This window comes from Lepisosteus oculatus, chromosome 2 (genome assembly GCF_040954835.1).
Source record: "Lepisosteus oculatus isolate fLepOcu1 chromosome 2, fLepOcu1.hap2, whole genome shotgun sequence".
NCBI lineage: Eukaryota > Metazoa > Chordata > Actinopteri > Semionotiformes > Lepisosteidae > Lepisosteus > Lepisosteus oculatus.
In genome coordinates, this window is record NC_090697.1 from 61,532,742 (window position 1) to 61,547,931 (window position 15,190).

Genomic DNA, 15,190 nt, shown 5'->3' on the forward strand with positions numbered 1-15,190 from the left:
CAACACTCAGTATCTATAGTGTAAGTGTATAATATAAGTGATCAAAACTAAGCCAGACTTATGTTTTTTGGCTATTTTTTAAGTAAAATTGCGTTATACTGCATATTGTTTTCATTTTCAGTAATAAATAATTAATATGTTTTCATATACTGTACATATACATACAGAGAGATATAAATCTACAGTGTACTGTATATATGCATCAATCAATATATAAGTTTGACTCCTGAAAATCCTGCATAAATTTACCTGTATTTGAATAGAAACATTTCAACTTCGTTTTAAATAAACTTTCTGTAATACAATAGGTACTCTATTTTTTTAATGGTATATTAAAAGGGTTAGTTAGTATCTGAACTATGAACAAATATTTTCAAACTTAAGATTCTGTTTCTATTGACAGGGTCATGCTTTGCAAATCCTATGTAACATGCAGTTAAGGACTTTTGGCCTTATGGTTAGATTTTTCTCTGATACTACCTGTCTAGTTAAAAACCAATATTTTAAGTTGAAACAAAAGAATGTGCGAACACTTGGCTTACCTGTCTGGCAAGCCTGGATACGTATTTCATATTCTGTGAATGGACAGAGTCCTTCAGCTAACAGGAACTGGTCTTGCCCTGCTGCTCTGATCAATGCTTGGTCAGTTCCAATGTTAAAAAGAACATTGTACTGTATTGGTATGCTGCTGTTATATTTACCTGTGCAGAAAAACACATGGAAAAAACTGTAGGTAATAAGTTATATAACACTGATTTTTTTGTTTTAAATTTCTGTAATAAAAGTGACAATCATAACAAAAGATCTAAATGTCACAAAATAATACTTAAGCACAGCTAAATAATAATAGAAATTGGTAATCCATAAATTAAATTAGATTTAATCTAAGCTTTTTTTATTTTCCTTACACTCTTATATTGGTGATAGAATAAATGTCTCAGTTCAGCCTTCATCTTCAGTAGAATGATTTACATATTAAATCAGGACACATCTTCACCTAAACCTTATCCACAGTTATGATGCAATCACCATTGTAGTGGAGCTATTCCAGATTGGGTAGATTGATGAGGAAGAGATCATTCTTCTGCTGTTCGTGGAATGGGATATTTAGCATAGATAGTAAATTTACCAGTATGTCTTTGGGAAGCAGAAGAAAACCAGAATATCTTGAGAAAATGCATGCACACATGTAAATTCCATACAGAAGGTAGCACTGCCTGAGAGGCTTCAGTGTTAACTGCCATGTTAGTGTGTCACACCACCTAGGTGCTAAACTAGGACTGTTTCTTTTGAATTCATGTATAATCTTTAGTCTAATCACAACTGGGCCATAATGAAAAGAAGAATGAAATGACTCCTCGGCTGGACACACATTTTCTAAATATATCAAATAAAAACATATTAATATTTTGAAATAAGCCTTACGAAGCTTGTTTATTAGGACATTTAATTCAATCTGAAGAACATATAATGTGAAGTTTGACTGTGATTACTTACAATTTGTTTTTCTTTTTTAAAAGAATAACATTATTTTTCATATCTGAAAAGCTTTCTTATCTGCATTGATATCAAATAGCTTTTACTGAATACAGGTAAATCCCTGCAGTTATAATCCTTTCTTTCACTTTAGTTTTTTAACAATGTAAGATCAATCATAATTATAACTTTCCAGACAGGCTTCTGTTGCTTTACTTTTTGAACTGGTTTTAAAAGTAAAAATGAGATACGCTAACAGAGGCAAGAACACACAATGGAGAGCAGTTGCCATAATAAAATCAGCTGGTTTGTCATTCACTTTAAAACACCTAAGCTTTATTCTTGTTCTAGGCCACTTGGCCTTTACCACTGTTGCCACATGGGAAGTTGTGTGCTTTCATTAGCCCACCACTGATCCGCGCGTAGAGCAGAGGCACAGGCCTCATAAAAAGAAAGTGAAGCAATTTATTCTAACTGCACATGGCAGTATTGTTATTTAGTGGCTGAGTTACACACAACACCCTGACAGGCTGCCATAACACATTTCCAGGTTTCGCAAAGGAATAGGGTTTTTGGTTTGTTAATATTCCCATCACTGGTCTGTTTCATAATTTACAACAACTGGAGGCTGATAGGTTATTTAACATTTATGAAGGCGAGATGTATTCAGAATGGGCTGATTATCTTTACAAATGAAAAAGTTAAATTATTCAACTTCCTTCATTGCTATATCCCTGAGCAGATGTAGTCCTTTGCTGAGATACAAAACCCCCATCCAAATGATACAGTTCTTTGATCACGGTGATCTGCCAAAAAGTTCAATCGTACAGGTTCTTAAGTTCTATTATTTACAACTAATCACTGACTTTGGAGTTTGCCATATTCAACTTGAAGAAGATTCTAATCAGAAATAATAGCACACAGAAAAGAAATAAGAAAAGACACCCTTTCATATCTGATTCATCAGCTGCAGGTGTGTGTTTAAACTTCCAGCAAACAGGCAACCCCACATATTCAAGCTTTAGGTGTCAGTGTCTCAGATTCAGTGCTGACTGCATTTTAAAAAATAGACAGGACAAGAGGGAGTTTTTGGAAAAAGATTATGTAATTTTGTTACTTCTCAGTCTGTTGTCAGGAGTAAAGTTGTTGTCCACAGCTCCCTACTGACATTTCTTCTCTTTTTTATCTATACATTTTTCCATATTGGGCTTTATGTTTATGTTTAGCTTCACTCATGCTGAGAAGCTGGATCATGCATTGATTTCTTTTCTGTACTGTTATATACAGTACCTGTGATACATATGAAAACAACGCCACTGGATGTTCTTGTGCTCAGTCAATGAATGGCATAGTTGGAATATGAACTAGCTACCTCTAAGCAACAAGTATTAACTGCACCCAAAGCAGAATTTTATGCAAGGATTCACCGTACAGCTATTTGTTTAAATAACCTGGACATAAAAACACTTACTCAACAGTCTGTTTCACAAAACAAAAACTGTAAGGTAGTGTAAGGTCCATAACACAGCTTTAATTCTGATATAATCTACTAGTATTATGATCATATGATGAGTATTATGAGTATGGTGATTACAGCAGCCCTTTTTATCTGCAGTAAAGACTGTTTGATACTTTAAGTAGTTTAAGTATTGTATGACTAACAGGGCCTAAGGATAAAAACAGTTAACCTCTCATTAATATATCTGGACATTCTGGTTTGGAAAAGTACAATTCTTACCACAGGCAACACCTTGTAGATGTTGTCTCAGAATTCCACTCAACTAATGAAAGCTGCTGCACAATATATACTTGTTACCCTCTTGATGCAAGACAAATACAATTGTACACTACAGAGTGATCTAAGTATTCTTCAATATACTAACTGAGATACTAAAAGAAAGACTGTCCTGGAGTCTTCTGTTTTGGGCCTCTGCAATGAATATTTCAAAGACAGGAAGGTATTGGACTGAGTGCATCTAGAATCTTAATGGGCACTGTAAATAATAATTTAAACAAGTTTTGTCTGTACTACTGCTTTAAGGGTGTTGCTAGTGATATGGTTATATGTGGGTTATAGAGGACATGTGTGTTCCTGCTCCCCCAGCAGTCTGGCTGTTAATGCACTGCTGCTGTCACTAGCAATAAAAATGTTAATTGATGTTAACGACCTATTGATAGTTTAAAGAAGAAAAAATAAGAAATAGCTGAACACACATACTGTATGCAATTAGACAATGCCTTTTATTAAGACAAAAAAAAAGCAATGGACAGCCCACGGTGTTATGGATGCTATACTCATTCTGCCCTACAATTTATTACCTGCTTCTATAGTCAGGCAAACATAAACCTAAGGTCAATGGCTAGATGGGAGAAAAGCACTGCATTCTGTCAGTGCATCTGTGCTTGCATCTGAAACCCATTCCCCTTAAATCACACTTAGGTTAGGAAAGCAGTCACTCAGGTTTGAATGCTAATTGATTCCAGCAGCCATGTACGTCACTCTTCTGTGATGCATGTACAGTTTGACCATGTTCAGCTCCTTTTGAATTACACAAAACGGCACTCATAAATTCCAAAGCGTGGAGTTTTCAAGCGGAATCTAAATAAATCACTTTGGCTGATTACTAAAGAGAGATCCTGTTTAGTACATTAGATGTAAACAGTACCTGGGGGTGTCCAGGCGACAAAGACTGAGCGAGGTCCGATAACGGTGACATTATATGGATCTGGAATCCTCTCAGGAGATGACACAGGGGTCTGAATCACATATTTGTCACTCACGTTACTCCCTCCCCCTGTGCTCGCTTCCAGCTGGTACACATACCTAGCAGCATTGAAACAACAAGTTAAAAGATGGACTTCAAAACCAGGAGCCAGTTTAACCCAAACAGAAGAGCCTTTGAACCACACTTTTGAGTTGATACTGTGGTAACTTAACACTTTCAAGTAATCTACTTTTAGACCATTTTGTAATCATTAAAAATATGACTTTTACCACTGGAAAGAGTTGGCGTATATTTTTTTTTGTTATACTAAACAAATAAGCAGTATTTAATATGCAGAATTTTACCAAACAACCATACCAACCATATGAAATGCATTAGTGCTATTATGCCTCCCCTTTTCTTGCCGTGTTGTTGTTATGCAAAAAAAGTTTTTCATTGAACGTGGAGATTTTAAATTAGATTGTTATTAATAGCAAAAACATTAAACATGTTATTATTATTAACAAATATTTTTGAATATTTAGAATATTTTAAAATCATAACCAAATAATTGTATATAAGGTTTGTATAATTTAATTTAATATAAAATAATATACTGTAATAATATACTGTTAATATACTGTAGATTTATAAAATATCTTACTTTTAATTTTCTCTCGGGTAATACTCATTTTTTCTGTCAGTGTTGCAAAGGGGAATCAGGTGAAAAACATCATACACTATATTTGTATGAAAGCTGTATTTAAAAAAATAACAAAGAACTTAATGGATACTTCTAAACATTACACTGTAAGGTTAAATGTTACATCAGAATACGTACAGTACATCTGCAGTTTTTATAGTTAAAATAAATCATTTTGTAAAAAAAAACTCTTTGTTTGCTGATTGTCAGTATTGTAATGCATTTCTATAAAATGTACAGCAGCACTAAAATTATTCTAATGGAGATATTCCACAGAAATATTTAAAAGTATTTAAGTGTATATTTACATATAAATGGATTTAGATCAATGTTAGGTAGATTATAAAAATGCTTTGAGAAGTCCACTTTGGCACAAAATTGACTGCACAAGATAGATTTTCCTTTTAAACGCTGTCATTTATTGGAGTAAAGGTCCACATTAGCGATGTAAGTAGGACATGTTTAATATTAAAAGCTTTTCCTTTTTTCATAAATGCCATATGTGAATTCATTAATATTTTTAAATTACCTATGTAATCATGTATTGGAAATGTCCAATATGCAATTATATATTGGATTCTCTAGTTGCACTCTAGATAATAAAAAGGATAAAAAAGGCTAGATGTAACTACAGATATTTTAATTATATTATTGAAGGTCTTATTCTAGAAAACCTTATCAACCAAAATGCTCATAACACAGAGGAAAATTCAAAACCTACAGAGCCTGCTTCACTTTTTGCCAGTGCCCGTTTTAACGAAAATAAACAAATCTGTTATATCAAAGGATGCAGCACATTAAAAGCGCTTCCTCAGGGGATAAAGGTTAATATTTCAGTCATCACAAGGATTTTATACAATGGCGAGGTAAGTGACAGCTAATCAGCATTGTCATAAATAATCAATGAGAAGCAGCGGATCATGCAGAATTCTGCCCTTGTTTAACTGTTTCGTACATCAGAATATATGGTTTTTTATAATGAGGCCACTGTTCTCGACATGTTGTCTCATGCCTTTGTAATCCTAAGAACAAAGACCAAATGTGCAAAAAAGGGGTCTGTGAGGGAATTCCTTTTGGCAAGCTATCTAGAATTACAGTAAATTAAACGTCAAACATCTCCTGCTACTAATATAACACAAATGAAAGTAGTGCTCCTGAGGGCATTGTTCCATACAAGTCTTTACTCATGGTACAATGCAAGCCTTAAGGGCTGGAGGTTGCTGGTTCTAATCCCGACTTTACCATTTTCCAGCCATTGCCAAGACCTCCTAATGGGTAATGTGCTGCCTATTGTCAGGGATCCCTGTTCCTGCCCATGCACTAGCAGAACAAACATTCATCAGCAGGGCTATGTGTTTTTGGTTTTTGCTTTCCTTACATAAATGTGCCTTATAAGCAGTTTTAGCCAGTGGGTTTCTTAAAATGAACACCAGCTAAGTTAAATTATTTTCACTCCATGAGCTGAATGAAACCTTTTTTAGTAAAAAAGGACCCAAAGGGAAAAATTACTCAATCTCAAATCCTAAATATAATAAATATCATCAGAGGAATAGCTTTTTGTGCAGTTTCTTACATTTTACCAAACCTCGTATAATTTTAACTTTAGTGCTTGGGAGATCTCCACATAGGTTTTATGACTGATGAAACACAGACTACAAACTCTGTAAATATCCTGGATTAAGTCACAAAACCTAAAGAATGTAACTGCTTAATAATTCATATTAATGTTGGAGGCAGTTAAAAAGCAAGATAAAACACAAAAATCAAGAAGGACATTGTCCACATTTAGGTTGACAGCTTTTTCCGATCTTTCCAGAATTGAGGAATTAAAAGAGCCTTGGACATGTATGGGAATGGTTGGACATCCCTGACCAGTGTGGGCTTACATTGATAAATGGGCATGAATTACAGTATAAGTAGATTTTTCAGTTAAAATAAAATGAGGAAAAATAATTGGTTTAAAAAAAAATTAATTAAACGATTATGGCATTTAAAAAAATAGGATTCCCAGTGCAGTACGCACGCCTTTTAAATATCTAAGGACCTACAGTAAATGTGATCTGTTAATGTTTTATGTACGAAAGACAAATCTCAAAAGTATGATAAAGTCTTATTTGCTTCCTCAGAGTTTCAGTATGAAACTGGAAAAAAAATCTTTTTTTTCTGTTTTTTGGAATCATTTAGAAAAGAAGTCTTCAGAAACTGATGCTGTGTGATGACTTCTTTTAAAGAAAAGTTTTTAATGATTTTGTATCAGCAAGGTTTACCCTGTGCACAGGAAAGTCAAAGAATTTCTGAAGACACGCACAGGATTAAGTGTCATCAATACTCATCTCTTAATAGCCTGTTAAAGATTTGTGAAAGGCAGAACCTGGTGTTGGGCTGAAGGCCAGAGTCTGTGTAGTTCAGGTTTCCTTTGTCGCCAGAGAAAATGGGCATGCCATCGCGAATCAGTCGGTACTGAGATACAATCCCATTGGGCTCCAGTGGCTCACTCCAGTACAGCTCCACGGTGACAGAACTTACAATCACATGCCGTGGCCTTGCCCACACACCTAAATGTTAGAAGCCAAAAAACGCAGGATTGAGATATGCACTAAAAGAAAAGCCAAGTCTTTAGTCTCTCAAATGCACAAGTTCTGATTTTATTGCTTTTTTGTGAAAAAGAAAATTGTTGCAAAACCATTTTAACCTTAATGTCATACCTAAACTTTACGCATCAAAGTATTTCTTTAAGTTATGAATATGAAGTTATTTTAAGAATATGAAGCACGTTTACAATAAAAATGATTATGCTTTATGAATCAGGTGGTACTGGCTTCAATTTATAAGTCAAGGACTGATCTATACCTACTGTAAGTGAATTTTCTAAACCTGCACAAGACTCACAGGAGAAAAGAGTTTAGATCATTATATTTCCTTTTTCTTTTTCTCAGAATGACAGATAACACCATGTTATTATCATGATCTATTGTTGGTTCCATACTATTCCTCTTCTACATGTTGTTCAGGACACAATGACCATTAAAAAGATCTGTCGCTACTAAGCAGAACACAGGTGGTTTCACAAATATAGACTATAGATTGAAAATATTTTCATTATGCCATTAATAGATTACTGTTCTTAATTGAATGCATTAAAAATAAAAAAATAAAGTCAGTGCAGTATTAGTTGTTTAAATGAATACAGCAAAATCCTTATGCTCATATGATATCACATAGATCTCTGCAGTACCAAAACATGTATGCCAGTATACTTTTATAGAAGAGTTTTCATATGACACAATATGTGATGTTGCATAAATTCATTTTTAAAAAGCAGTCTGAAAATAAGCAGAATTAGAATTGAATTAGATAATTCAGGAATAATTTAAGTAAAATAATGTTTTTTAATGATAAAATAAAAAAGCAGAGCAGAATCAAGAATGATATGTGCATAGACATATCTATGTAATAATTTTAATATCTCCAAATCTTAAAAGACTGATCTAGAAATAACTATAATTTTGCACTTTACATAGTTTGTTTTTAATCTGTTCTTAATCATTCTTGCAGCAGGTATTTCAGCTTATTCTATAGCTGGCTTTCTAGACAAAGTAATGGAACATGTAACATGAAGACATTTAAGCCTCACATCTGCCAAAGTCAATATTGAAAGAAAAGAGCCACAGTCTTTGCACTTCTGAAAAAAATAGTAACAGTGGCTAGTGGTGACAAGATCAAAATGACGAAGAGCACAGTACAGGCTAAGAGTAGATAAAGTGCTTCTAAATGGAAATTCTAAAATTATTCTTCACTTTGAGAAATCCTGTGTTTCGACTACTCATACCATAAATTCTGAAGAAAGTGCAAACTGAATGCTTCATGAAATGTACTACCTACAGTAATGCCTGGACATTTTATAACATCATTTTTAGACTGAATGCCATTACTTATATTGGGAGGCATTATTGTGGATATCTTAGGGTTGTCATTTTCACACAGAAAGGAAAGAAACATTTAAAAATTGTCTTAGAAAAATATTCAGGAGAATAAGGAAACAGGAAAACACCTTGTTTCTAGATTTAAAAATAAAAATGCAATTTTGAAAGACATTCATGAATAAGAAACTGGTTCCCTTAATGAAAATCTTTTGACATCTCATGAAAATATAATGCTGTTCAGATGGATCTAAAAAAAAAAACATAAAGAGTTTTAAAGGTTGATAGGGAAAATCAGAATTTTAATATTTAAAAGTCTTCATTACAATTGTTAGGATTCAGAGACCACTTAACCAGGAAAACCCCCCAAAAAACTTCAGTATGTATAAATTGGATTGAAAACAGTTTTTCAGTGAATGTGTTATTTTTAAAATATTATTTTATATACCAGATAAATGTTGTAATTTAGTCAGTGATGGGAAAAAAACAATTATTTGTTTTGTCTAGTTACAAATCTGTGTAATGTAACATTGTAACGTTGAAGCTTCTGGAATTAGTGAAATGATGCCTTACACTAAAGATGATTAATAAGAGTTGAAGATATATGTTTCACTAAAATTAATTAAAATGAATTGTGAGATGAATCTCCTTGTAAATCCATATACATTAGGATAAATCAAGAGATATTACAATACTATACATGTATACTTTTAGATTACTACAAAATCTGAAAGGACTTGGTCAGTCTTTTGTTTTGATTTATTATCCGCTTGTAGTAAATATTTCACATCTCCCAGCAAAGTTGCTTGAGTCAGATATTCCTGGAATTCTCCACAAAGTATTTTTTCTGCTATGTAGAAAATAAATACTATTGCAATCACACAAAAGACGCTGTCAGTTTTCAATTACTCATTTTCACTGTGTCTGTGAGAATACTGCTTGGCTTCTCAATAATAATAGCTATAATAATAGGAACTGGTAATTGTTATTCTTTTCCACACAGCAGTGTATATCACAGAAGGTTTTTTCTTTGTTCAAATGTGAAGTGGATAGAGACAATGCTTACCTTCAGGACCAGCTTGCAGAGTCCTGCCTATAGATGGCTGACTTGCACTGCATCCAGCTGAAGTGCAGGCAATTACCATGAAGCTGTAGTTAGTATGGGGCTTGAGACCTGCATTAATGCAGAAAGACAGCTCTTATCTTTTAAATCATGCATATTGTAAAGCACTAAAGGCCTTCTTTATCTTGATTTGAGCTAGTTAATCAAAAGCCATAACAAGCTCTACCCCTAAAAAATGATACCATGAAATCAATACATGATAAAAAAGAGCAGAGATGAACAATAATAGTAGTATAATTATCTATTGCAGAGTTTTCTCAGCAATCCATTTATTACCCCATTCATGAGTATGTATTTAATTGGAATAATAATGTATGTATGCTTGTAATTATAGCAATTTTATCATATACTTCATTGTTTCTGAAATTTATCCATTGAAATATTAGTATGATACCTGCATTTGTTTAATATGTGAACATGGTATACAAGAAACAGTATACTGTGTATGCATTCAGATACATATATACTTTATATACAAATATACCAACATGAATAGGATATAAACAGATAAATACAGTGTGATAGACATATGACTAAACACAGAATAATCCATAAAGAATGATCAACACCACTTATTTAAACTGGTTAAATTAAATTGTTTCATATTTTAACATATCAACAGTATTGCTATAAATAACAATGATCATAATTAACACACATAAAGCATATATATTCTGTAAAAGAAAGTACATTTTATCCAGAATATTCTAACCTACTTTACATAAAACCTAATTTCTGTGGTCCAAGCCTTATTTAAGATCTCTGGATCTCTGAAACAGAAATATTGATGTTGTATAGAAGCTTTCAAGCTTCATAAATGTACACACATTAAAATACATCTCCTACTTTTTTATATGGCATTATAAGTTTTCAAATTAGTCCTGTGGTGCTTTTCACAGTTGCTGCGGTACAGTATGTGCCCGATATAAATTTATTAGGTTATGAAAAATGCCACACTTTACCTTGTACCATGCAAAGTGCCTTCCTTTAGCAATGCAATCAAGAATGTATGAAGGGCATCTAAATCAGGAAACACTGATGGAAACTTTCAAAGGGATATTGAGAAATTTAGATATAGCTAAATTAATGTTTCAGTTGACTTTGAAACCTGTGTCTTCTTTTGTTTCAAATGATTACATGAACAATTATTTATATATAAGAAAATAAAAATATAAAATGTGAGCATTTTATCCCTGAAAGCTTTATTTAATATAGATAAATGTGTAGATAAAACAGCCTAGCTTTAAACTGAGACTTACTCATAGATTCATCATGAACCGACAACCAATTGGAAAATATTATGTGATTTATATTTTTACAGTGTCACTGGTTTTCAAAGATTTGTGCTCCAGACTTTTGTTTAAAAATACATATATAACGATTATGAGCAGAAAAAGAGGTACTCTGTCATGATCTTTAAACTCACTTTGAAATATTATGTTTTTGCAAAAATTGAGGTAACACAATGAGAAATTCTATACCAGCATGAGTTACCAATTTGATATTTTGGTTGATTCTGTTTTTAAATTGTAATATCTCATTGAAAAGAAAGTGGCAGTTTCACACACTGTAATACAACACTGTAGCCATATAATATACTCCACATAGTTCAATCTCTTCAATGGAACAAATCTTGGAATTGTTGGATTTGGAATATACATTTCTTTTGGCAGTACCACACACTTCAGACTTTAAATTATTAAAATCCCTTAAAGAACAAAACAAAAACTGAAGGGGGCACTCTTTGTCTGCTTATTGCAACTGCACCTTAAAATTATAAAAAAAATAAAATAAGTCTTACTCATTTTAGCATTCATCCCTTGAAGCATACATAGGTCCATTTGTACAGCAACCGTAACACAAAGTGAAACAATGCCATAACTGTCATCCAAATTGTTCTGTACAGGAGTGTGGAAGTGTTCAGTAATAAATGATATAAAAAGGTCTTTTATTGACAAGCTGCCATTTACTGTTTGCATTAGAGAATATGAGAAGTTGATGGCTGCTGCCCCAGGTCCCCAAAGGTATTCAACTCAAAGAGATAGCAGAAAATGCTTCAGTTTACTTAAAGCATTGATAACACTTCTAAATAATTAAGTGCGGACTTCCTGTCTTCAATTACTTAATGCTTTTTTTGTCTTAAGAGGATTATTAAGCGATTTGCGGATTCCACATGATGAGCATGCTCAAAGAGTACCCCAAAGCATTTTATGGGATCAGGTTTCCTCAAGATCACACGAAATTAAAAATGGGCAATGTGGTACCACTGCTCTCTGGATGTGCACACAGACATAACGTACAATATTATAGGCATCCTCCTCACAAACCCATGTCTTAAAATGAGCTGCCAGTATATCACAAGGGATTTCATAGGTACAATCAGAAAAATATAATAGAAAAAGCACCTGTGCTCATTAACTACAACACTCCAAAATTTAGGTGTAATAATCATAAAGAAATTAATGTTTTATTATAATAACATACGCATCGTATATAAAAAACAAAACGATACATGACCAACCATGTTAGTCAATGTTTTTGTGTGCTTTTTGTTCTCAGAAAACAAAATACTTTACTTCTGGCTGAATTAAGCTCCAGTTTTGCCTTAGCTACAGACCTATTCAATTTCCTTTCAATTGCTTTGTAGAAAGTTATAGAACTGTAAATAATGGAAATACTGCAGTTACATAGGTGCATATATTCAATACATATTACATAAACCCTTAAGAATATGTGCATTCTTAATATACATTATAATAGTAGTTACAGCAGAAGTAGAAACCAAATACCCCTTGATTTCCAGCCCCATTTGTTTGATAGATCTCCTTTTGAATGTACAGCATAGAAAAAAACATGATTAATTAAGTTTTATTTTGCCTTAAACCCCTTTAGCTAATTGTTAACATGGTGTGAACATGAGAATATTATTTTAAATAAAATCTCTTCTACCCTAGAAATAGACTCAAGTATTTTAAGTCTGGAACCCTTTAAAACAACAGGCTGTGACTAAGTCTTTGTTAAGGGTATTCAGACCTTTTTAAATTTAAAATGTTATAATTATTTTTCCTCCCTCTCAGTTTTCTTCCTGTCTTTCTTGATATTGATATTATTGAAGATAAAATTACAGCGTACTGGCTACTGTTCTCCGTTGATTAGTATCATATCTGATTTTTGTTAATTTGTTAAGTTCAAAGCTCTGTGCCATGATGGCAGTTTGATATTCATAGAATCACATTGAAAAAACTTAACAAGAAGTTTGAAAACTTTCCACCACCTCTATACAGCTGTGTACAGATCCAGTTCCAGCAGAAATGTTGAGAATGCTTTACAGAAAGTCTTGCATCCTATAAAAAAATGACTGGAATGACTTGTAATGATCAAGTAGTGATTAAAGCAAATGTTATTTTCACAGCAAACAAAACAGCAGTAGTATTTCAGAAGCTAAAGATTTTTTTAACTGGTGAAGGCCTTTAGCACAAGTTGAAAAAGATTTAAGATTAATTTGGCAAGCACATATGTCATTCTAAGAGGTTTATCACTTATGCATAACTGGTGACAGGATTGTTTGTATCTAAAGTAGCTGAGTAAGAATGAATTGTGGAGCAATGAATTGTGGAGGCTATTAGAATTTGGAACCAAAGAAATATCAATTATCAAAGAAATAAGCTGGCTGTAATTTAAAATAAAGAAGAAAAAAGCCTTATTCTTTATAATTAGCCTCAGAATTCCAAGAGAACACGTTTTTTCCATGGGAGAACCGTTATAGATTACAACTCGTAAAACATTTTTAAAAGACGACAAGGCTACTATTCACCAGCAGTTGAGTACAAAAAGGTGAAAAACACACTTGTGCTCCATCAGGAGATTATAATGAAGACAAGAGTATGGCATTCCTAATGAGAACCTTGTTTTAAGGAATAGAGGAGGCTTAAATGGCCAGTGAAATCTGTCTGTCTCCTCTCAATAGCTGCCACTTGACCCTTTTACTCTGCAGCTGATAGAGCCTTCCTCTGTGACATCACAAATGGAGCACTGGGTGCAGACAAATCATTCGGATAATTATATATGCTAGAATAAACTAATGAAAAGCTATTAGGTTTACTGCCTTCTGTCGTGTTTGTTTTATGGGAAGTATAAGCCATTTAGTGGTACTGGGTGACAAACTATCAGAAGGAAAAAGGGATTAAGAATCTGACATGAGGGTTTACTTGTTAGAAATAAGAAGAGTATGTTAAGATCATAGAAGGAAAAACATATGTACAATATAAATATGTATAATAATAGAAGCTATTAATGTTTCTTGTATTTGTGAACTAATATTTCAACCAAAGGCCCATCCCAACAATAATTCAAGCCACATTTGCATATCACAGTTATAGCAGCTGTTTTTCATCAACAGATAAATTGACAGATGGATAGTGTCTTGTAAAAATTATTTATGGAACTTTAGGTGTCGTCTTTTAGCATTAGATTTCATAGTTTTCCAGAATATAGGCCGTGGAACGTTTTTATTTTAGCTTTCAAATTAAAAAATTTGCAAGTGGGAAATTAAATTAAGTACAAATTTGGTGTACACTACAAGACATTTAATCTCTGCTCTTACAAAATGAATTATGGTATATTAAACATTAAGCATTGGCACACTAGAGCAATTATTTCAGCTCATACTTCATGAAAAACGCTCATTTTTTGTTCTTAACCCCCTCAAGGCTAGAGCAGCAGTTTAAAACTATTACTGATAATGACATTACCATTTATTTTGCTATTATTCATTAGGAGACAAAGGCCCTCAGTAAGTCTGCTCTCTCTCTTACCAATTGATCATACAGTTTCAGACTGAAATCTCAATACATGAGGAAATACAGTACATACTGTACACTTGGGTATCAGTTTATTTACCAGTGATTGAACTTCACATAAGAGTAAAATGAGCCAAGTTCTCTGTGTCTGAGATTTAGGGCTTCAGCAGCTGGATCACACTCAATCATTAACTCATTTTATATGAGATTGTTTTATTCATTTTCACTAATGCAGATGTAAAATATAATAAATACACTTTCGTTTCTTATTTTGACATTTTTCTCTTTTTTTTTCTAATTGCACTTCAACACAAAAATGCTAAGCAGGACAGTTGATATTATACCAAGCTGTAAACTCTTTCAAAATGTCTAATTGTTGTAAATTTAAAATGGCAGTGTAGGTGTCTAATTTTTCTTCATGGAATTCCTTCCTGTGACATCATTCATTCTGGATGAACTGCCAT

The 15,190-nt window shown here is 33.0% G+C and overlaps 1 protein-coding gene across 2 annotated transcripts in view; it reads right to left on the reverse strand.

The window, feature by feature from the left end:
• Positions 1-15,190, reverse strand: part of ush2a (Usher syndrome 2A (autosomal recessive, mild)) — a 409,409-nt gene that overhangs the window by 69,504 nt on the left and 324,715 nt on the right. For both annotated transcript variants that reach the window (XM_015346259.2, XM_069180084.1), the window contains exons 55-58: positions 9,871-9,978; positions 7,256-7,439; positions 4,143-4,300; positions 543-701 (exon numbers count right to left, since the gene is read on the reverse strand). In XM_015346259.2, coding sequence (XP_015201745.2) covers positions 543-701; positions 4,143-4,300; positions 7,256-7,439; positions 9,871-9,978 — 609 coding nt within the window. The remainder of the gene's footprint in view (positions 1-542; positions 702-4,142; positions 4,301-7,255; positions 7,440-9,870; positions 9,979-15,190) is intronic.